This window comes from Pholcus phalangioides, unplaced genomic scaffold (genome assembly GCF_987345545.1).
Source record: "Pholcus phalangioides strain wild (caught in Gottingen) unplaced genomic scaffold, Ppha-v1.0 ptg000004l_1, whole genome shotgun sequence".
NCBI classification, from domain to species: Eukaryota; Metazoa; Arthropoda; class Arachnida; order Araneae; family Pholcidae; genus Pholcus; species Pholcus phalangioides.
Genome location: NW_028301597.1, coordinates 16780485 through 16804898, shown reverse-complemented (window position 1 = coordinate 16804898; position 24414 = coordinate 16780485). Strand labels below are relative to the sequence as shown.

At 38.4% G+C, this 24414-nt stretch overlaps 1 protein-coding gene across 3 annotated transcripts in view; it reads right to left on the bottom strand.

Moving 5' to 3' along the window:
* Positions 1 to 3394: 3394 nt before the first annotated feature.
* LOC149086608 (cell adhesion molecule Dscam1-like) overlaps positions 3395 to 24414 on the bottom strand; it is a 171459-nt gene continuing 150439 nt past the window's right edge. Inside the window, exons 18-26 of one of the 3 annotated variants that reach the window (XM_089230988.1) lie at positions 20646 to 20744; positions 19782 to 19967; positions 18389 to 18682; positions 16429 to 16605; positions 14328 to 14593; positions 10318 to 10390; positions 6179 to 6296; positions 5733 to 5881; positions 3395 to 3793 (exon numbers count right to left, since the gene is read on the bottom strand). In XM_089230988.1, coding sequence (XP_089087114.1) covers positions 3729 to 3793; positions 5733 to 5881; positions 6179 to 6296; positions 10318 to 10390; positions 14328 to 14593; positions 16429 to 16605; positions 18389 to 18682; positions 19782 to 19967; positions 20646 to 20744 — 1427 coding nt within the window. In that variant the 3' untranslated portion in view covers positions 3395 to 3728. Of the gene's footprint in view, positions 3794 to 5732; positions 5882 to 6165; positions 6297 to 10317; positions 10391 to 14327; positions 14594 to 16428; positions 16606 to 18388; positions 18683 to 19781; positions 19968 to 20645; positions 20745 to 24414 lie in introns of those variants that run through there. The other 2 variants (XM_089230989.1, XM_089230990.1) reach the window with 2 other exon arrangements.

Here is a 24414-nt window from a genome sequence, read left to right as displayed (position 1 = left end):
GACCCTGATTGGTCGCGCAAGTGCCACAGGACAGCAGCGTCAGGCTTTCGGCAAAAGCCCGCGAAAAAGATGACTCACTAGGGAGAAAAAGGAGCGAGAACAAAATGGCCAAAATGTGTGTCTAAACCAGTGCGTCTAAACGCATGGGGCCCACCCGGGCACGGTACAGGGCCCTCATGGAAAGAGGAACCTCAAAGAAATTAGAACCGGTTGAAATTTTCGAAAATTTGTCAGGTAGGGCCTCAGAAAAATCACTTGGTCCGAGGCCCTATCATGCTCTTAAGACCGCCCTGGTCTAAACATGATTTTTCTCAAATCTGGAGTTTTCGTACGCCCGCACGTGGTATTTTGTCGAAGAGCCACACTCTAGGGGCCAAAGAGCCGCATGTGGCTCGCGAGCCGTGGTTTGCCGACCACTGATCTAGCATCAAAGTTCTTCGGTGTGACCTAGACTGAGATTTTTAGCTGGCCTCGATACTGTTTTTCTAGTGAATTTAAACTGTCAATATTTTAAAATTCCTTGGGCCCTTGGGCTATGGCAGGGGTTCGCAACTGGTGCCCTGTGGGACCCTTGGGTATTGTGACCGCTTTTTTTGGGGGTTCCGTATGATCACATGCCACGGAACAATTTTTAAAGAAGAACATTTTTATTCTGTTTCTGATACTACTACTTCACCAAACACCAACTCTGGCCATATCGCTATATTGGAATTTACTGCGATTAATGAGATAGGTTGGAAATGAATTTATTACAATAAATATACAGTCCCTAGAGCAACATGAATAACATATTTGAGTTCTACGCGTTATTCCGAACATTGCTGCGTCCCCGACAACCAATAGCGGCAGAATGACGGGTTCGGCAAAAAAGGTGACGTTTGATCCACTCTCGAGAAAGCGCCCGTCTTGCAGCTCACCGCTTGCTTGCCGACCTCACATTGTACTGTGAAAGTTGTTTGTTTTGGCGAGTTCTATCATCCTCCTGCAGTTCTGATCATCAGTTTAGTTACACTCTGTATACAGTATATAATAAACAATTCAAATTAGAACATCACTGCCACCTATCAAATAAAAACACAACTGTTATAAGTCTTCTATTGAAATTGATGACCGGTTTTTGATTAATGTGCAGCATTGGGTCAGTATTTTGCTGACTTTTGCTGACGGGGGGGGGGATGGGGGGGTCAAAAATGGCCGAAAATCTGTTTACGTAATACTTGAATGGCCCCTTATGAACAAACGTAAAAAAGAAAGGCACAATTTTTTCTCATCGTGTTTTAATAAGTTTACAAAATATGGACGTTTAGATTCTGAGAGTGACAAAATGCTTTCGTGTACAGGAAAACGAAGAAAAAAAAATATCCCTATATTGTATTAGGTAACATGTTATTTTGCTATTCCGCACAAATACCGAAATTCTATGTGCAGAGAAACAACAAATCTGCGCAGGTGAGAGAATATGCCCCATCCGGGAAAAAAGTTGAGGGCAAAGGTTAGATGTAGGGTGATCATACGTCCCGTATTTCCCGGGACAGTCCCGGCATTTTCTATCTTTTGGCCATCCCGACTTTTTGGCAAAAGTGTTCCGGTTTTTCCGGGACACTTTTTTTTTACGCGAAACCAACTTGAATTTTGTCCAACTTGAAGTCAAAGATTGAAATTATTTTTCAATGCATAAATTATGTTATGATAATTACGACTATAAATAAGAATATTAATCTCCCACATTTGTCTTGATGAACGTTTTTTCTCGTAGAATTCATTTTAATCCACTGCAATTTGTAGTAATGCTTCATTTCCCACCATATTGTTTTTCCCGTAATTTCAGCAATATTTGGCAACTTTGTTCAGTTTTGGCGACATTTTTGGTGATAATTGGCGATGTCACGTATTTTCCCGTATTCGTAATCCCAATTTCCCGTATTTCTCTCGAAGAAATATGGTCAGCCTAGTTAGATGTTTATTTTTTAGGGTACACTTCAAAATTTATCCTTTTCCCGCGAGCATCTCGGTAATCACCATGGCCCCAACATCTTGGAACCACCCTCCCCCTCCAGACTGAGATCTTTGGCGAGCCTCTTCTGTAGTGAGTTTATGGTGCAAAGAGAACAAAAACAAATATATATATATATAAATAAAAATAAGAGTTTCAGGGCCTCGCCCTACCACCCTTGTGGGGGGGGGGGGGTCATGGTGCCATTGAGGAGGATGCTGAAATCTGTTCTCAGGAGATATTCACAGACAAATCAGACAATCTAGGATTCGATGATTAGCCTTATTGATTAATTCAGTTTAAGTACATACCAGAGGTTTTTTACGGATGTTCTTCTCCTGATGATGGTTATGATAAAAGCTCTTGATTCGTGAATATGCCTCCTAATAGGTTGACAGGGTTTCAATCTCGTGCCAACGAATCGACGTTGGGGTCGCTCTAAGCGCTTCATGGCCATCCCGGGCAAGTGTTGTTCAGGTGCCCCTATCTGAAGATCACAACCTACCAATTTACATACTTTCTCTCGAAAAGTCATATCACCGGATTTGAAATAATCATGAGACCTTCCTATGCAAGAAGAAAACCACAGCATCTGTCTTGAGCATACCATTGTTTACTCAACTGTACAGCAATTAATGTTTTAGGATAACGTGAATATAGTGATTTAGTAACAATTTGAATGTGTAGCTGTTATTTTTATGACTAATAATATCTTGACAATCACAAACTCGAGATTGATTAAGTGGAAAAGATGAACATTTATTCTTAACTTCCAGGCGTAAGAGGCATATGTCAATGATGCAGTTTGGATGTGCTAGGTCTGATGGTCAAAGGCATGAAAACTTTGAGATGGCAACTGTTTTTTGGTTGGAAAAGGATTGTTGTTTTCCAATCATAGCGGCGTCATTTCTTGTGAATAGAAATAAGCCAGTCGCTGCACAGAAAGAGAAGGAATCAGTGTGGGTCCTCATTTCGGAATTTCCTAATATAGTAACCCTATCTATAACCCTATATCATACGGAAGAAACACTCTTTTGCCCGTTCACATAGCTGTGATTTCAAAACCATTGAAAGCTGGGACAAATCTGTGGTTTTGTTTGATAAAACTTGACAGCGATGTTTAATCCAATCAACTCGTATGACGTGACGTTCAAGTGCTCTCCGTTAAGCATCTTGGAAGTTATATGGAGATATACAACTTTATACACGGCGCGTGACGTTCACGTCAACAGAATTAAAGGCCCGGTAACGAAAGGACGTGAATGTCACGTCGTACATGTTGATTGGGTAACATCTGAGTGCGGTGTGGTATTTAAATTAGAGTTGGTTGTGACCTTCATTGAAGAAACTATTTGGGAGGTTACTACTGATCGTGCGAAAAAAAAAACTACTTCTATATTTCTAGATAAAATATCGATGATATTTATTTATATTCTGATGGATATACATTTTACATTTTGATATTTACATTCCGAAGAAAAGTTGATTTGACATAAACATTTCTGAATATTTGTATAACCACTGTCAGAAATGACATTCGACAACAAGTAACTGTTTTTCTTTGAAGGTCTTTATTATTTTTTTCTGTGTTGCTTCAAACCTTCTTCAGTGTTTGATTCCTACTTGGCAAACGAATTTCCTCGAGGCGCATCACTCTTGAGTAGCCGTTCATTCGAAAGCGAAGTAACAGGGCGAAATTTCAAAGCAATTTTTCTTCGGTGACGAAGGATGCGAATCAGTTTGCTAAGCAAACGACCTTTGAGATATTTTTACCATTGTAGACATCTATTACATTCTGGCCTGAAACGGTGAATCTTTGCGTTATTAAGTGGAAAATTTTAAAAAAAAGAAACTTTATTAAGAATAAATATGATTTGAATGTGAATAAATGCATTTACACAATATATACGGAAAACTGTCTGTGTGAAGAGACATTGATGTTTAGAAAAGAACTCGAACTATCGGTCTCTCGTATGCCGGACGAATGCTCTACCTCTAAGCTATGAAAGCACATAGAACACTCCCTCCTTGAAACATATATAATGCTGAATGGCTCTCTGCGATGGACGGCGGCAATATTCCGCTAGCAGCTCACAAATCAAAACAATGCAAAGAGATGGTGACATATATGTAGAGAAAAACATCCTCTCTTTTGCTAATATGATATATACGAAAAATTGGCTGTGTGAAGACATATTGAAATTAATCTCCGGCCTCCCGGGTACCCGAACTCCGATCTCCCATATGCCGGACGAGTGCTCTACCTCTAAGCTATGGAAGCAAATAAAATATTCTAAAGAATATCACTTTTATATATATATTGCTCTCTTATTACTTTCACAATTCCTATAAGATTTAGGAAAGTGTGGAAAAGTGTGTTCCTACTTTCATGTAGGAACATGACATTTTTTTTATACGTCGTATGCGCATGGCCGAAACGTGCCTTGTCAGGGCTCTAGGATAGAATTTTTTGGGGTCCCCTTGTAAAGGTTATTATTATTATGCAAAATAAGTGCATATTTTCGTAAGTCCCCCATCCAGTGTATTTTTTGTGAGTCCTGCATCTGGCTTGGTTGCCCCCAGCCTAGTTAAGGGCCTGCGTAAGCACCACACGTATAAAAAATTTGGTTAATAACGCATATACGAATCATTCGCTACTGAATATTTCATATGAATGTTTATAAAAAGTGGTTCAGAATTCTATAGCCAAAATTTGAGGGGGGAGTGATAGTTAGATGAACAGATTTTACAATAAATCTGTTCATCTAATAAGATCTTGCAATAAAATACAGAGTAGTAAATTATTTTTATGTTTAGTGAATTTTAACATAGAATTTAAGCCACAGTCATCAAAAAAGGGAGAGAAAATAAGTTCTCTGTGACTGAGGAAAGAAATTTCCCTGTCGCGCCTTATAATGTAAGCAGAGTCTTTATATTCAAGTGACTTCTCAAGTGGGTAATGCACGTATCCTCCCGAATAAGTAGGTTGCGATTAGGAAAAACTGTTTACCAACGTGTCTCAGCCAATCTTTGATGGGTTTCCAAGCTAGTTTTTCATAGCCCTTTCTATACAAAGAAAAAAACAAACAATCAATTGGAATAATCCTGCTGGATGAAGCCCTGTCTAACACCACTTGTGTGTGTGTGTGTGTGTGTGTGTGTGTGTGTGTGGGTGGGCATGTTGAGAAAAATACACAAGCACATAAAAGTCCAAAACAATTTTCTTTATTTGGGGTTTTCCCATGTTCACGGTATTCGCGGGTAGTGCCGGGTCTTCAAAGGTCAAAGGTATTCACATACTTGAATATGTTATTTGCTAGAAGGAGAGCGTGATTTTGAGTTCTGAGTGATGTAGAATAATTACTGAATGTTCCATGTGTGACTGCTGTTTCACCGAAAGAAATCGCGATTTGAATTTTGCCGTCAAATATACGCTTTTCTAGTGCTCTTGTAAACACGTGTTCTACTTGGAATTTGTTCCTAGCTGCAATCCCAATCGTGAGACCACGCATTATTGTAATTCAGGAATGAATTAAATTTTCCTTGAATCCATTGTCATTAGGGCGACCCATTCACTTTTACATTCTTTGTAAACTACTGCTACAAACTAGTTAAGAAATTTTTTTTGTTGGGGAGAGGATACGGGGAGTGGGGGGGGGGGAGATTGAAATCCGCGTCTTACTAAACCTGAGGCGAAGAAGGGAAATGTGTATTCAGATCATTGCATTTTATAATATACCGTGGTCTGCCAAATGTAGTCTTAGGTCTCGGTCACATTCGGCATCAGACAATTCGGGAGCTTCTATGATAACAGCTTGAGGCTGGTGTGCACAACGCATAGGGCTATATCGACTGCCATCAGCAATAGAAACGCCGTCAATGTACCACCTGGATAATATAGACAAAAAATGATTATGCGAAGAATATAATAATCTATTTTGCGTTCGTTTATATTAATTTCAAGTTAATCAGCTTCATATCAATGGAATAAAGAGAGCTACAGATTTTTATTTTTTAAAACATCCTACAAAACTTTATTTAAAATCGCAACACTCAACACACAGTGATGCAATTTTAGAACTTGCTATTCATGCAACGTACGTTTACACACACACACACACTCACTCAAACGCGATTGGCGTCTCTCTATTATTCAATATCAACTCAATTACCTGCAATAATTACCTGCGGTCAGGTGACCATTGATTGCTTATCGACATTTTCTCGTGTAAGAGGAAGGTATCCATATCACATGTAAGGGAGTCTTCGTTTACGCCTCTCAGATGATGGGCTTTTGAGGCATCTGAAAATACGGGGTTTCATCACTATTCATTACAGTTTTAAAAAAGGTTTCTCTCATTACGAAGATAGAATTAAAAAAAAATAATAATCTGGTTCAGTTTGCAAGAAAAAGAATAATGAAGGAATTTCGATGGATAAAATGAAATAATTAACCAGTAGCAGCTAAACCAGTTAAAAATAATGAGAATATCGTTATCTCTGGAATGGAAAAAGCATAATTCAGTGGAATTCTAATTTCCAGAAGTTTCGTCTAAATTTGTGGGGTCGATCTTCAGAGGAAATGTTAGCGGTGCAGTTGTGATCTTGACCGTCTCTGGAAGCCAAGGAGTGCACAGCGATTCCGTTCTCACCACCACCGTCTTAATACATTGGCCCACCCCAGCATGGTGCAGCGTCCTCATGATAGTTGACGACTGGAATTAAAAAAGGCTGTAAGTGCAATTGGTTCAAAAATCGTTTTTTCCCGCAAAAAATAATGTAAGTACCAACACCAATGCAATGAAATAAGCCTGAAAGTTCCCGACGACTGGTTAGTTTGTTGTAGCTCCCACTGGTTAGTGCTTGATGCATCTCTCAATACATCGGCTTCCCCCATTACATCGAATTTTCCTCGGATTTTACATTTTGCTACTTACACCCCTTTTTAATTCCAGTGTTCGATTACATTTGGCTATTCCTGAATAAGCATGAGAATTTGTAGGCAAGTATTTCCAGCCAGTTGAGGGGGCGAGTAGTAAACTTCGAGGGGCAAATGCGAGCCGATCACCCCTTTACAGTCTCGCCACAGAGAGCAACATCACACTTCACTTATAGTTGGAAACACTAAAGGTAGATGGCAGCACTACGCATAACAAGCATTACACAGAACCAAACTTCATGTTAGGTGCGCAACACCTACATGAGCATTCCAACGTGTATCAATTCGTTAGAAATTCAGCAGAGGAATATGGACGCGGTGTATGTTTGGTTTAGTAGTAACCGGGCAAAGGGGCCAGCGGACCACTTTACCCTACTACTACTACTACTACTAAACTGTACATGCACCTCGTACACATTCCTCTACGGAATTTCTAACGAATCGGCACATGCCGGAATGTGTGTTCTGAGTGTATGTGCGACCCTAATGTATTTATGTTGTCGAGTTGTGCTTGTTTCGTGTTCGTGCTGCCATCTAGCTTCCATTTTCTGAAGTAAAGATGGAAATGACTGAATTTTCATATTTTGTCGTATCGTGTTGTAGGTCTTCTGCTCTCGGAGTAGAGACTTTTTCAAACGGGAGACCGGCTATAATTCGTGCTGCAAAACTGGAAAACCACCAACTACCACTGTACCGTCGACGGGGTTCAAACCTGGATCCTCAGAACGAGCACGATGAGAGTCCGACGAGAACTCAGAGTCCAGCACGATATCCACAGGACCGCACAGTGGCTTTACCCTACTAGTACTACATATCAACTCCGATCATATCGTCATAGAGCAATTTGCTACTGATTGAGATGGGTCAGACATGAAGGCCATATCTATCGGTGGTCTCCTCAGGATTGGTAGGTAAAGAACTTGTATATGTTCTTCTCCAGGATCGAACTCACGGATCTGACAACTGCAGCTTTCATAGCGATAGACGAGCATCTTACCACTACGCCACTCACTCGGATGCACCACTTTGACAGTGGGGCTTCTAGAAAATTTCTCACTCTATCTAGACGTACACCAATCCATTTAATTAGGATCAAGCTTGGTCAGACACGCTTATTGGTTTTTTGAAAAAAAAATGGTAATAAAATTTTATCTCTGAATTGATTAGGAGCTGATTTGTCTCCTAATGGCCGTATTCACCGACATAGTTTAAATTACAATCGCAAGCTAAAGGATTAGAAATCGACACGGATTTGTTAAAATCCTGAATTTATCCAGTCCGTTTTGATCTCACCTCCTTTCACTTACGAGTGCAGTGTCGGTAAATACAGCCGTGAGCAACGCTACATGAAATGCCTCTAAAAAAAACTTTCATCTCCCGACCCCCTGAAAACGACTTGATCTCTGTGCTATGGTAGGTTTTCGGGGGCACTGTTTTTAATTATTTGAAATATTTTACACTGACTAGAGAGCAACAACACAGGGAAGCCCAGACGCACCCACACGTTAAGAGCAACAAAACAGCAGATCCCGTTCATCGTTAGAACCCTTATCGACCAAAGCTACCAGTTCGATATGTCGAAATTATCAAGCCCAACTTTTCGATGCACCTATTAAACCTACAGAACAGATCTCTGCATAAGCCCCATTGTTATCAACTCAAGATACCCATGCGCGAATTTCAATAGCCAATCCCTTGAATAAAGAAATTCGGGCACGAGTATCATGTATCACCGAATACATGTTTTATTTGAGTGCAGGCTTTATGCGAATTACCGAAAGAAATATCTCAATGGCATTCGAGAACTTAAAAATTTTTTGATGTTCTTGATCAGACCGATGTTGATACCATGCATTTTTTATGCGTCTGATATTTATAGTTTTTAAATGGTGTATCATATCTTAGAGAATAGATTTTGAGTTGATCTGAAAAAAAGAACGTTTACCTATGTTTACAAAGCTTCATTCTCTCCCTCTCTCTGTCAGCTTTTTTTTTAATCTCTTCGATTACAAAAGACCGGCAAGAAATTCGGATGCTCTCTATTTGATGACTCGGTGATAAATATGGTAACCCTGTCCTAACCTAACCGCACGTTAGAAAAAGGAAAAGGAGAAGGGGAAGAAGTAGAAGAGAAAAGGGGATAAAAAAACCAAATGAAAGAGTAAAATCGTATAATAGATAAGTTGGGCGCGGTAGCCCGGTCGATAAGATACTTACATAAAGTACCAAAGGATGTTTAGAGGTGTCGCGAGTTGGATACCCGGTTCGTCCTTGTCAGAAAACTTTCGCGACACAGGGGCACAACAGAAACGGCGACATGACCGCAGAAAAAATTGCTACCGTAGGGAGTCCCCCATCGAGGGATTAGCGCACCAAACCTCTCGATGAGTATAAAGAGCAAGCCTGCCGTTCGGAAAAGGCTATAAATTGTAGGTCATGGTCAAAAAAAAAATTACCCCTCGTGTGCAGAAAATGACCGTGGTGCGACAAAAATGATAAGTTGATAAAGTATATTTCTTTATCACTCTGCCTGTTACGTTACTTCACTTTTGTTCTCTTATACGAAAGATACATCATATGTTGGAAAAATCACTATCAGGCTATACAAAAAACTAGGACGAAAAAAATATAGGGTTGTTTCCGGATGATGAGGAGGGAGGAAAGAAAACAGTGAGAACTGGTTTGAATTCATTCCAATTGGCGTTTGGACGCAATATTACGTCCTTGATCGTAAAGTGGTTAAAAACCAAAACGTGCATATTTTGTGTAATCTGGAGTATTTATGTGTCGTGTATGCAATTCACTTAACATAATAGTATACGAAGATTTTTGTCTCAGATCGTGATCTTAATGATTCTTCACGTTGTCTGCTTGTAAATAGTCAATTTTACTATTACTCTAATACTCTGAGATGTTTCTGAAATATATATGCCATCTTTCTTAAAATACGTGCTGAAGCAATAAAATTTATTGATCGATCTCTAGAAATTCGAATTCCACTGGACCACAACTTCTTAGCCAGTGCTTACCTCATGAAGTTTTGGGAAGATGAGATATGCGTTATACTACTAGCTCTGAGTGATACCTACCGAAGTTTCAGATCTGGCCATAAAAAACATATTGGAATGGAAATTTGAAAAAACCGAAACAAAAAAAACACAGAAACCACCCAATTTCAATCCGCACTTAAACCCAGACGTCAATAATCATGTTTGATTCAATTTACGCTTTCTCCAAAATAATAATTTTTTAACTGAAAGTCCCCATTATATACAATTCACATTTACTGCAGTTTTGTTTCAGTAGTGAAAAAAAAAATTAAAAGAAAAACTTTTTTTTTCTTTAACTTCAAGAGGAAATAAAAAATATATAGAATTTTTTTTACCGTAAAGATTGGACGAGAGCATTTCGCCTCCTCCTCCTCCTTCTTGACTTGTAACGTGGTAACTGTGCCGACGCTGGGGGAAAAAAAACGAAAAACAAACGAAATTCTTAGAGGAGAATTTTCGAAAATTTTCTTTTTATATTTACTTTATTTTTCAATAATAGAAACAGTAGAAAGGACAAAAGTAATTAAAATAGAAAGGGAAAAAAACCATTTTTAAGTGAAAGCAACAACGAATGCGTCTCTTTCCTCTCAGCAAAAAAGAAATTTCACATTTAGAGATTTTCTCTTTCTCTGTTTTATTAGAAAAAATAACATAAAATAAAAGAGCGCTGCCCTTTTTCAAAAAAAAAAAAAAAATCATGAAAAGACACTTTTCTTCTTTATGTATTCCCGAATAGTATATTACACGTATTTTTGATGATGTACGTGTTAGCAAGTCTTACGTTGATAGTCTGCTTGTGTGGAAGTTAAGGTAGTCTCGATAATCCGAGTATCAAAAATTCGAGATTCTGGATAATACTAGATCTGCTGAATCCGTGATTTGTTTTTCCCCCCAAGAATACATTTTGTTACATTTTTCTCATAAATTCGAGGAATTTTGATTTAAAGTGTGTGTGGGAGGGGGGGGGGGTTGTAATGAATGTAGTCGCTGGATTAGCAGCAAAAGCTGGTGAAACTAAATACGAATATATATAGGTTCATAGAAAAATATTTTGAATAGTATGCTGTTTCAGAACATAATAAGCATAATAGGGGTTTCTCATTTCAACGTTAATTTCAATTAGTAGGCCATGGTCCATGGCGTACATGTAGATTGTAGAGTGGCCAATGCAAGTGATAGCCCCTGCACGAATGGGAGTCTCAAAATATTCTAGCCCGGGAATGGAGCCTATATACATGAATTTTTTTAGTTTTCACTTATATATACTAAATCGAAACATGGCTATAGCCCTCACAACAAAAACTTCTCACCCGGAGGTCCATCAAAGTCCTGTCCTAGGGGCCAATTAAAGTATTTTTTTGCATTGTGGGCTTTTTTTCAAGTTTGTCAAATTTCTCATGAAATTTTTGTTTTTTTGGACAATCCGAGTTGGTCTTGGTTTCGTTCAACTCGAATTATCGAGACTACTGCAGATGGCAGATTCTACTGAATATTTAACGCGGATGACACCGAACACGGTCGCAATATCTTAGAGATTTCGCCCCAGCATACTTCAGACAAAAGTCACCTCTTCGTGTTAAAACAAAAGAAATTGACCTGACATGGATGCAAGTGCCACTCATGCATTTTGGAGTAGCAAACTATTATTTTTGAAGCAGAAATTTTAAAAATCGAGCAGGACTAAAAATAGACTGTAGGGCTATATCTGCAATATAAGGGGTAATTTTTCCTTAAAATGCTGAAAATTTTGTCGAAAATGATTAGAATGGATAATTATAATTAAATTTCCTCCACAAATTGAAGTCCATCTAAAATGTTTCTGAAGTATCTGCCGCTGCTAAAGCATGCATTACTGAAATGACGCGATATCAATATTATTTGACTCTTTTTTTTTTTTTCAAATTGTACACATGCATACTGAAAGCCTAGGCAGCAAGTACGTTTTGCTGCTTGAACACAAAAATCTTATTCACCCTCCTATTGCAAAAAAAATGGAATATGTAATGGTTCCAAGGGGAAAAAAAACCGTGTATTTCCGCCAATGCTGGGGCAGCTCTTGCACCGTGCTACCAAAGCCTCCTAGATACTAGGAGGTACGTCTAGGAGGCTTTGGTGCTACCCGTGCTGCAATAACAGACGCGCTAAATTCAAGATAGAAGGACGTAAAAGCTTTTTCGACCAAAACAGCGAATATTTTAGCTGGAGTTTTTTTTTCATCGATTTGGGTGATTGGGGGTGCATGTAATCTCCGAAAAATTTCGATAATTTCAACGGGCGATCCAATTGTATACGATTTTTCCACGAAAGCGCATATGCAATCTTGTGGGAAACGAAGTGAATTCATGCCAGAGATACACCGTCGTTGAACGCAAGTAGACAGCCGGAAAGTACCGTTACTTTCTCGGTACAAAACCCGCGGGAGAAAAAACTCTCTCTGAAATCGGAAAATTCGGTATATAACCCATATACCCTTCATTCAAGGACGCAAGAAGAGAGAGAGAGAGAGAGAGAGAGAGAGAAATGAAGAGTACTGTATTTCACCAGTCTATTCTTTCATTAACCCGCGCGGGTTATACTAATAAGTAGTAACAGTGCAGGATTTCCTTTGTACTTCGAATCAGTATAACTACTTTCTATGGTGAATATGGTCTTTCCATGGTCGAGAAATGCGGTTATAGTAGTGTTCGAAGGGGAAAAAAAATTTTTTTGTATGGTGGTTTTTTTCCTCTCCGTACTTTTTCGTCCTTGACTAGGAAAAAAACGCGTCCCTCTCGTGAACAAAATTTATATGCGTACTTTTCTTTAAATTCCGGACATTTGACCAGGTACTGATTTGACGCGCTAAGTGCGGCAGTGGCATCTCTGTGCACCACAAATCGAAATTGGTGCTAATGTGCAGAAATTCGGTGCCTTGGTGTCCCATGTAGTAAGAGAACCGTTTCGGCGCAGTTTGAGCAATTGGTGCACCTCTTTCATCCCTGGACTGGGATAGGAATAAATGGGTTCGTGGATAGTAATAAAGGCCAGGAAAATAATTATAGAAAAATGCAACAGGAAAATTATTTGAAGTACATTGTAATTGATTTGTTATTCGGATAAATTTTTAAAAATTTTTTTTATGCTTTTAATATTCAAGTCTAACTTTGTTAACGAAAGAAATCAAAATGACTGATGCATTATTTGTGTGTTGAACGAATGTCATGTTTTTAGATAAAATTATTATGTTCTCCTTTATTGTTCTTTGATGATATGAAACGCATGCTTCACGTAAAATGGCATTTCATGTTATTTGGTCACGCGTAATGAAAACTCGACTGCATTGTATCTTCAGCTGAAATTCCGATCCAGAGAAATGCATATTAATTACAACAATTATAAAATCATTTTGCAGGATACTAAATGTCGTTATGTGTAAGTGAAATGCCTTCGCGCTGTCAAAATTCGCTAAGTTACAGATACAACATAACTGTTTTCAACATTTCCTGATTAATTGGCGACATAGTTCTACATATATGACATGTACAGAGTGGTCATAAAAAACTTTGCCAATGTACAAGCCCCTAGTGGCCGTAAAAATCGACTCTCGTGCGAAGGAAATTTGAAATATAAGTGTTTTAAAGTATGCATTTTCAAGAATGAAAGGGAAAGGCTTTCTTTCGCGGTTACTGTATCAGCAATAAAATTTCGAAAGACTCGTATAGCAACACACACTTTTATGCGCTGCAAAGTGATCAGCAGAGTGAAAAACTATTAATGGTGTTGGAACGGTACCTGTGTAGCATTATAAATGCCGGGGCTCAACGGAATGACGACGCTTTACTGTGGCAGGAAGTTTCCCACCGACGGGTTAGAGCATCAACTGTTTGATAAGATGTTTCTTTGTCTACGTCTAGCGCCATCGTATATGAACGTCATTTATGGTTTTTTACTGCGCCGATCACTTTTAAATGCATAAAAGTGGATGTTGCCATTTAAAAGTTCTGAAATTTTGTGATGTGTGTAACTAGGTTTCTGTTCCTCTTCTCTTTCTCGAGAACTCTGAGAAACACCTACATCTGGAATTTCATTTGCATTCGTTGATTTCTGCGGCCGCTAGGGGCTCGTTTATCAGCAAAGTTATTTTATGACCACCCTGTAGTGTTTTTCTGAAGTTCCCTCTTCACAATAAAGAAAACGACGCAACAACCATGAACAACCATTTCACATCAAAAGAAAATTCGCAAGCTGCAATAGAAAGTGCGTAAACGACTCCGACGATCAAATTTAATATTAGCCGGAGATAAAATGTGTGTTCTAGTAGAAAGTTTCAACTTTAAATTTCGATGTACGCTTTTCAGCGGATTACCATGTCAATCCTGATCTGTTGAGGCAAATCGTAAATGTGTTCATTGGCAGCAGTTCTGTTAGTTTCGTGATGAAGACTGCGGCAGCCCTCCTCTCTGTCGTCGTCCATCCGACTGTTCGTCTGTCGTACTCCTTTCCTCAAAGCGGGAACGCGGCTCGTTGCGTACGGAGCCGGAAAATAAACAGATTCTCGGCATTGATCGTAAGATTTTTCCAGTTCGGCCATCGCCAATGAATCTGCTTTTACATCTTCGTTGCCACGAACCCCTGCGATGAAGGTAAAATGAAAGCGTTAGGAATCAATGAATCAGTATAGCATCGTGTTTTAGCACGCATATGTAGGAGATAATTCTACCATAAACTCTTCCAATCGGGTTGAATCTTATGCCGTTGGTTTACAACTCTTCACATGACAAATATAGTTATTCCTGAAGTTAAACTACTAACGAATTAAACAAAGTCATCTCGAGAATATCACTCTACACAGATATAAATTTCACAAGGTTATACCTTTTCTTTATTTCTTTTATCCAAGCACAACTCCTTTCTTTGCCATGGGCAATTCACTACCGAGTGAGTTGTGCTGGAAGTGTGAGCGCATGTACCTAACAGTCTGAGTGCATATGTATAGTGTTATGCCTGATTAATTAATGCTGCCATCAGCACTAAAGTAAAGCTTCAGAAGAAAAGTGAGTAACGTGTAATTGTATATATTTGTACCATTGTCCCACCTGTTGCGAGACTTTTTAACGGAGAGATCAGCTCGGAGATTCACTCCTTGAAATTGAAAACCACAAAAAACTAACTTCAGCCGGCAACGTTATTCCGCAGTCATTTTTGATTATTGACAGGCAAATATAAGGTAATTGCTTATGTAATGATAAGTTTTACAAAAATGAAAAGCTCCGAGTTGAGTGAAAAATAAAATAATTATTATCGTAACAAATTATAAATTTTAAAGTTTCAGAAAAAATGATGAGTAAGAACCAAGCAAGGCTTTTCGTTTCTAACACATTGTGGATGGGATACAGGGTAATGTGGTTCTTCATTTCTCGAGCACAAAGGAGGGTAAACACGCTTGAGGGAGTGACGTATAACGAATGACTTTTTTCTTCATCGCATCCTAATTTGAGTCACTGGCACCAAAAGAGAGAGAAAAAAGATCCTAAAGTAAGCCTTGGATCGAGAGGAGAAAAATATATTTTCTGCACACACGCATAATACTGTCGAAAAGGAAAATACAAGATATTTATTTCCCTCCTTCAATTACCCGTGAGTGGATGGAAAAAAATTCCCTGTCGCTCCTCATGATGTGAACAGGGTTGCCATATTTTGACAACTTCTGAAGCTTCGTAACGTACGTATCCTCCGAATAAGTGGATTGTGACCATAGGTTCCCTTACAAAGTGGTTTGTGTTGAAATGTACTATCATTCCTTCTTATTTTGGTGGCAGAGTACTAACAAGGAAAGGATCCCAAGAGAAAGGGGAATGGGAAATGATCCCAAGTCTTCAAAAACTTTTGGAAATACCGGATTCAAAGCTGAAAAGAGTTGTAATTTTTTAAAATCAGATGATTTTTTTTGAAACACCCAGTAATTGCATTCATTCCACCGCTAATTTTTTTGTTTTTATGTGTTTCTGGCTGAGATGAATGTACTTAAATTTTTTCCTAATTTTTTGAGCACGACACCTTGGAATCCTTTGCTTGTGAGACACCTTTAATAGGACCATCCTTATACACTAGACTCTCTATAATCCTGCCGTACACTAATCCGGCCAATTCACTAATTCACGTTTTAAGGCATAGTTTCTCCGAGTGTAGAATGGGAAAACATGTTATTATATGTCTGTGACCAGAAGTTTATAATATTTAGATGAGCTTTTTCTAATGTAAAAACCTTTCGGTAGTCTAGCGATTTCGGTAATCCGACACAACCCGTATACCTGTAGAAGCTGGGTGGCAGAACTTTTTCGCTGATGTGGTTCCACAGTATATCAAGATATACAGAATATCCAAAATGCACGGGGAATTCGTACCGCAGCATACCATCCACAATGTATTAATATATTGAGTAATATAATGACAGGTTATATCAATACCTCTCTCACCTTCATAGTGGTTGCTGGCTCCACTATTCCGTTTTCTACAGAGCAAGAAGAACACTGCCAGCGAAACTGCAATCAAGACGAGAACGGCACTTGCTATCGGCACGATGACAGCGAGGTTTTTGAACCTGCGTTTCTCTGGTTCGATCCCGATTTCAGGCCCGATTGTAGCTAGAAAGAACATAAGAAAAGAAGACACAGCTCGATAAAAATTGAATACAGATGTTTAAATGAGTATGTAAACAAACCACACTCTACAGTTTGTGGGTAAAATACTGTTTAATTAATAATCAAGAATGAACGATGTAAGAAAATTAGAAATACTTTTTGTAATCGCAATGTAAATGTGATAAATCATGTTATTGTGCATAATAACCGATTCTTTGGGTAACTTTGATGAGTTTTCCTTAATTTATATCACTTTTATTGGTTATTATGCCTAATACCCAGGGCCGGAGCTAGAGGGGGCAACTGCCCCGGGCTGCAAAATTTAGGGGGTCGCTATTTTAGATGGGAACAAAAAAAAAAAAAAAAACAATTATCGAATTTAAAGTTGTGGGGGCGGCTGAATCATGTTTGCCCCTGACGGCAAAAATCCTAGTTACGGCCCTGGAAATGCTTAACAATCGTCGGTGGTAAATTTGATAAATGCAAAAAAATTGTCACTTTTTTACTGGTGATGATATAATGTACATAATACCGAAACGTCATTGATACACATGATAAATCGTACTAAATATATCATATTTGCCGGTTATTGTGCATGATCACCATTTGGTATTGGTAATCATGACAAATCGGTCGCATTGCCGTGATAAGATTTATTATTTAGATGACTGAATTTTTTTAGCCGGAGTCTGGACCGGACATAATGAACTCCGATTCAACAAATTTTTCCAAACATCACCGAATTATCTCCTTTTGACGAATTCTGAAATCGAAACTCGATATGATGAACTCTCATTTAACAAATTTTAAGATCGAACCCCATATAAGGAATCTCCATTTGACGAATTTTTCTATTTTCATGAACTTTTAATTATGAAATCACGATTTTGAACGTTAAATCTTCAAAATTCATAAAATGGTGGTTCGTTATATCTGGGTACCATTATAGTTATCGAACATACTAGATTCATCTGGGATTTTTTTCATATTTGTCAAATCCACCAACTGTACAACGGTATACTATATAATTACCGATAAAAGTGATAATGGATTTGGCAGTTATCAAATTTACCAACGACACTTGGGTCTTGTGCATAAACACCGGTAAAAGTGATGAATTTCTCAAAATTACTGAGATGATTCGCAATTAATATTTATAACCGGTTATTTCGCATAATAATGAATTATTACAATTTACTGTAATATATACAACTGGATGATTTTTGTCCCACTACGATCGTTTTCTGCACACGAGGGCTAATTAGACCGGGACCTACAATTTATTGCCGATTCCGAACGGCAATCTTTTTTTATACCCACCAAGAAATCGGTGCACTAACCGCTCGGTGTGGGACTCCTTGCGGTAGCAATCTTTTCTGTGGCCATGCCGCAGTTTCTATTGTACCCCTGTGTTAGGAAAGTTTCTGACAAGGACGAACACTCGACACTTCTAAACAAACTTTGGTAGTTTAAGCGATTATCTTACTTACCTGGGCTACCGCGTCCTAACATATGCAATATATGCTTCAATATGCAAGGAATATTCAGAAATCACTGTTCGGAGTTGCTGCTACTACTGATAGATATTTATTAAAACTCAACTGAAAAGAAAACGTAGATATTTATCAAACTGATCCACCATGGATTACGGGGAAGGGGGGGGGGAGTGTTGTTGAGAAAAGAATAGATGATGTTGATGAACCGAAGAAACATTGAGGAAAATTTAAATTTGAAGCATGTAGCGGCTCTTTCGACGAGCCGGAAACGTTGGGCGTCTTATACGTACCTCCATTGATCGTGAGAGTCGAAGTGACGTATTCGACTTCGGTGATGCCCACGGAGTTATGGGCTGACACCAAGATGTTGTACCAAGAGCCTGGAACCAGGTCGGGGATTAGCGTGGACTCCTCGCTCGCTTCGATGCGACTGGATAAGATCCGCCACTCCGACTCCTTCTGCAGTTTGAACTGCACCACGTAGAACGCAATCGGGCATCCACCGCTCCGAAAAGCGCTCAGCCGCAGCAGGATCGACGTCGAGTTCCGAGACACGAACGAATGTTCACTCGGCGCCACTGGGGCTAAACATTTAATTCAAAATATAAACAGGGAATTAGATGATATTTCAGATACAAATGAAACTTATGTGCATTGATTGATACAACCTAAACTGCATTAGTAGTATTCACCAATCGAATACCTATCGCTTCTGGTAATAATAACAATTAATAAAAGTGCTAACGTTGTATTAAAAATCCAGAAAAAAGTTTCATACTGTATCTTGTATGTTTTATTTTATATTTATAAGTATCATTATATTTATGCGGTGTCAATTCATATTTGTGGTGTTTACATGATGTCCGGAAAATTACCAGATAACAACATTATAGGTGGATAATAATGACAAAATAATTTCATTATTATCCGTATTATTATAGCGTTGTCGTCCATGAACAGGAACCGTGGGTCAATTGCGCCCTTGCAAAGTCGAACGTGGGGCTGTAAGATCTCCTCTCGATACCTCGTAGCAGTCGGGAACCCTCTGTCAAACACATAGAGGGGTGGGGCCGTCTAACACGATGCCTCAAATAGACACAGTGTGCAAATTCTCTTAATTTTGTACATGAGTGTATAAGAAATACACTCGCTATTCCCCGATATTTTTGGGAACACAATTTCATACATATAGTATTTAATAGAGATAATTTAATTTCTGTAATATAGACGGTAAAATACGCTATATTTACAAATAGAATCATACAGTAAAACCTTTCTTAATAGACAAACCTCCGCCCCCACTTTTACGGCTGAATAATAATTTCCCCTTGTATAATAAAAGTATGCATTTCAAACCCCTGGTCACCCCTCTTTTACGGACGAATTTTTTTTTATCCCGACGGTAACCGCAAAAGTGAGGTTTTACTGTATCTATTAAAGTTATCTTTGAAGTAAACGTAACAGAAAAACAAGACCATTTGAAAAAATGATGATGTATTTTTGGAACCGGTTATAATTCATTCCGACATACTGGGATGATATAACAGTAGTTACTGGACAGAATGCGATTCATAACATTTTCCAGTGGCATACATTGCCACAGAAAACTTTTTTCTTTATCCATCTGCGAGGATCCAGATATTCTATTATTTACTATCAAAACTAGGATTTTATTTTTGTTACCTGTTCCTTCGGTTTTAGCCGAGATCACATCACTGGGTTGGCCCTTGCCCATACTGTTGTAGGCCGAGATGTAAAATTGGTACCGGGTTCCACATCTGAGCCCATGGAATTTATGACTGTTTCTCTCGGGTGGCAGCTGCTCCTCGAACCAATCCAGTCCGTTTTCTCGCCAGTATATGACGTAACCTGAAGAAGATGCGAAATTGTATGGAGAGAAAAATAAAAATAAAACTCTCATAAAAAAAATGGTATCTGACGTTTTCTTACAATTTTTCTTTTTCTCCTACGAAAAGAAAAAAATAACCACGGATTTCGAAATTTACAGATGTGTGTCGGTTTTTTTTTTCATGTTCATAAAAACTGCGTTCATAGAAATAAGTGATAAAAAAAGTTATTTCCACACATTTTATTCTCTTGTCGCGTTTCTCCAATGGTAATAAATATCGTGGATCCAGATCCGTCGCATTTGTCGCGGTTTTATTTCCTCGGTGTATCGATCAAAACGTAAGCCAATTTGAAACACCAAAGTCTGTATCCGATAGCTCGAGTTGGATTTCATTGGTTTTACTTCTCATAAGTAGCATTGCTATTCCTTGGCTAATTACCAAATGTTATGGAATTATGCATATTGGATTTTGATACCGGTTCAAGAGATGTAGGCGCATGTGAAAATACGCAAACGCTTTCAAAATTATTATGTTTCCTAGGCTAAGAATCGGCAATATTTCGCTGAACGGCAAAGAAGACGGAGAATGAGAAGAGTATTACATAATCTAAGTGGCCATTATAATTGAATAACTCGACTCGCATGCATCATTTGATAGGAAGATGCGAAAAAGCTCGACGAATTTCATGATCACTGACCTGAAACCGGCGATTGGCTATTAGAATCTAGTTCCCAGTTGACGCTTATCGAAGATGTTGTTGATGAATTGAGCTTCAAAACTGGAGATTTGGGAGGATCTATAATAGAAATTCCAAACACAAGTTTTACTATATGGAATGAACAACATCACAAAACTACATTGATTTTTCTTATGATGAGTATAAAGAGTTAGAAATTAAAAATGAAACAACGTAAAACTTTCATTCTGTAATCCAGTTTGAATTAGTAAACATTATACAAAACTTCCCGGCTGTTTGGTGGTTAGGTAGCGAAAAAAAACAGGGTTTTGTAAAACGAATCATCTGATTTCGAAATTGTAAATATTTTAAAATTGAATACAAAGTATGGAATAAAGTATGAAAGTAATGAAAACTGTGAAAAAGTAATAGGTGAATATGATGGGGAAAATGCCATTATGCAGAATGAATAGTGCTACAATGTCTTTTATGCCGCCTTTTTGGTGAAGAAAGACTTGCGTCTTTAATAAGCAGAAAATTTTTTGTGTTCTTCAGTTGCATTATGTCAGTCGGTAATCATAATTGTGCGTGTTTCTCGGCCTACCGGTCAGCGTGTATTAAGAAAACAATTTCGTTACAAGTCATACAAATTGCATAACTTACAAGTTACGAAGTTGAGTAACTGCACTGAAATGAATAAAAAATATCGACCAAGGATTAGTGTCACGAGCTTTTCATCATGAAGAACTATACTGATGAGAACAATTTAATCTCTTTGCTACTCGTAATAATCCAAGAAATGATGTGCAAAACTCCACAGAGACAGAAAATTTTTTGCACCTGAGCTTCCCAATAGAACGTGTGCGCAAGATTTTTCATATCATCTTACATTAAACGAATGACTAAACAGCCATATTAAACATTTGTAAAAAAATACATTTTCCTTTATAATCACGTATCGTTCATGATTGTGTGTCGTTAATTTAAAAAACAAATATATATTAGACTAGGGGGGTCGGGGCTTTGCCCCCTGCCAGCTTTGGCGGCCAACCCCCCCACCACTTCTCTTCAAAACATATCTTGTTTATTTCGTCCAGCATGCTATGGAAAGGGACGTGTGAAAGCACCAGCTTACTGAAGAAGCGAATTTTATTAAAAATAATAATAAAGGAACACACACACAAAAAACAAATGAGATTCATCAAGCATCCCCAGAAAACTTCCCCATGGGGGTCCCCAGATTCAATTCGCTGAATTTTAGTGGGGCCCCACACTGGATATATCTTGGGCTACCGATGTGTTGCAAATTTTACAATGTTAAACAACAAGAATCAATGAGATACATCCAGGGGCACCGAATTACAACCTGTAAACATTTCCATGGAGCCCTGACCTGGAAGCTTGTCGGACACCACCCCCCCTGTGAGGGGCCACGAAAATTTTTCATTTTTATAAATGAATAAATGGATTTTACAACGAATAAAATCCAGGGCCTCACATCCAGTAGCGGGGGCACAATACGCAGATTTTTAGTGGGGAATCTAGACTGGATTTATCTCGGTCTTCCGGTGTTGCAAATTCTACAATGTTAAACAAAAAAAAAAAAAGAATCAGATTCATCCAGGGCCCCAAAAGGAAATCTATAAACATGGGGGGCCCCGACTTGAAAGCTTGTCGGTCATCCTCCGGTGCGAGTGCCATGAAAATATTTTATTTGTATTCGTTTCACCAACGAATAAAATCCAGGGCCCCCAACCAGTTACCTGGGACACCAATTCGCATACTTTTAGTGCGGCCCCAGACTGGCTTTATTTCGGACTTCCGCAGTTGCAAATTCTACAACAGAAAAGAATGAGATTCATCCAGGGCCCCCAAAATGAAACCTGTAAACATGGGGCCCCCGACTTGGAAGCTTGTCGTTCATCCCCCTGGCGAGTGCCATGAAAAATTTTAATTTGTATTCGTTTCACTAACGAATAAAATTCAGGCCCACCCCCGCAACTACCCGTGACCGAATTCACAAATTTTATTGGGCCCCCAGACTGGATATATCTTTTGCTTCGTCTATCGCAAATTTTCCTACGTTAAAGCAGCAAGAAAACAATGAGATCCATCAAGGGCCTGGAAATGGAAACTTTTAACTTATACGTGCAATCCCCCCCGGGTACCCGACCCTGTGTGATGGGAACACTGATGTTGTATGTATATTATCTCGGCATGACCCCCCCCCCCCAAGGGCAGGGCTGACAGAGGCCACAACGGTTCTTATCACTTTTTGATTTTTCACACTATAAATTAACCACAGAGGGGGCCACTGAAAAGCTGGTTTGGGGGCTCGCCATCTAAATTCCAGCCTAAGGGCCCTGCTGTAGGATATGGGAGCCCTTCGGTACATGCACATAACATGGTCCCGATGGGTCAAACGGGTCCCGATATGTTCTACAGTTAAATGAATACTTGACCCAAAATCGTTACCGACTTCCGTAACACAAAAGTGTAACAGATTTCCGTCACTCATTTTCGTAACATAAAATCGTCACTAATTTCGGTTGCTTAGAAACCTGCCCTTTTCGAGTTTGTGATTTTATATTATAGAGTAAATATACAGTAAACTGGGGTGACTTGGGGGGGGGGGGGTCTAAATCTCTCATAATTATTCCACCTTTTTCCACCCACCCCCTACTCTTATTATTACCTGTGTTTTGATGTTTCATCGAAATATCATAAAACTTTGTTCACCATGTTTAGTGGTTACATCTGGATCAATCTCTTTGTTTTGGTAAGTATATTTATTATTTCGACTGTGCATGATAATTTAATCAAATTATATTTTGTCAAATACTGGTTGTTTTACAAGGGTGGTAATTATAGTCACAATTTTTGGGTAGGACATCGGCACGGATTGGTTAAATCCAGGTTTTAATCAATCCGTGTCGATCTACTATCCAAAAACTGTAACTATAGTTTAAACCATGTCAGTGAATACCGCCCTATTGTGAGATGGAAACATACTCTTCGAAAAGCGAAATATCAAAGCAATAGAGTATTCACTCCACTGAATACTGAGTATGACTTCGCATTCATTTTTCTCCATTACAATAAGTTACAAATCAATATTATTCGTGCGTAAACAAATAACTGAAAACTTCTTTTTCTCTAACTGCAACTTTAAGTAAACAATGTTAATTCATTAGGTAAATAACACAAAAATATCCAAAATCTGCACTCAAGTCATCCCAGTTTGCGGTATACTTTAAAATCGAATGATTCTTTCTGAAACACCCTACATTATGACAAGTATAGAGGTCGAATTCCTGTATGATGCATGGTAGTCATAGTACGGCATAGCCTTACGCGTATACTCATACGCGTGCAATCAATAAAAGCGACTGCTCTGAAAACAAGATGGAACAATTTTCGGTAACAAAAAAGAATGTAATTTCTCTTCAAATTTTATTTTTAATTAGAATATTTCAAGCTCATTTTGAATAAGAAAAATTATTTCGTGGAATTTTAATTGAAATTCACTTTTAGTACTACAAATTTGGCTATAGTAAGGATATTGTTGGTTGAATATAAATATATAGATACACTGTATACACTAAGTTGAGACCAACATTATATAGGTATTGCAAACGCTATTGTATTTAAAATAAGATGGCAAAAATGCGCGCATTATAAAAATACAATACATAATATAATTTTAGTACACGACGGAACAGGTCAGATGAAAGAATTCTGAATGAAGTTGTTCGGGCTTTTGGGGAAAGACTTGGTCAATAAAAAAAGG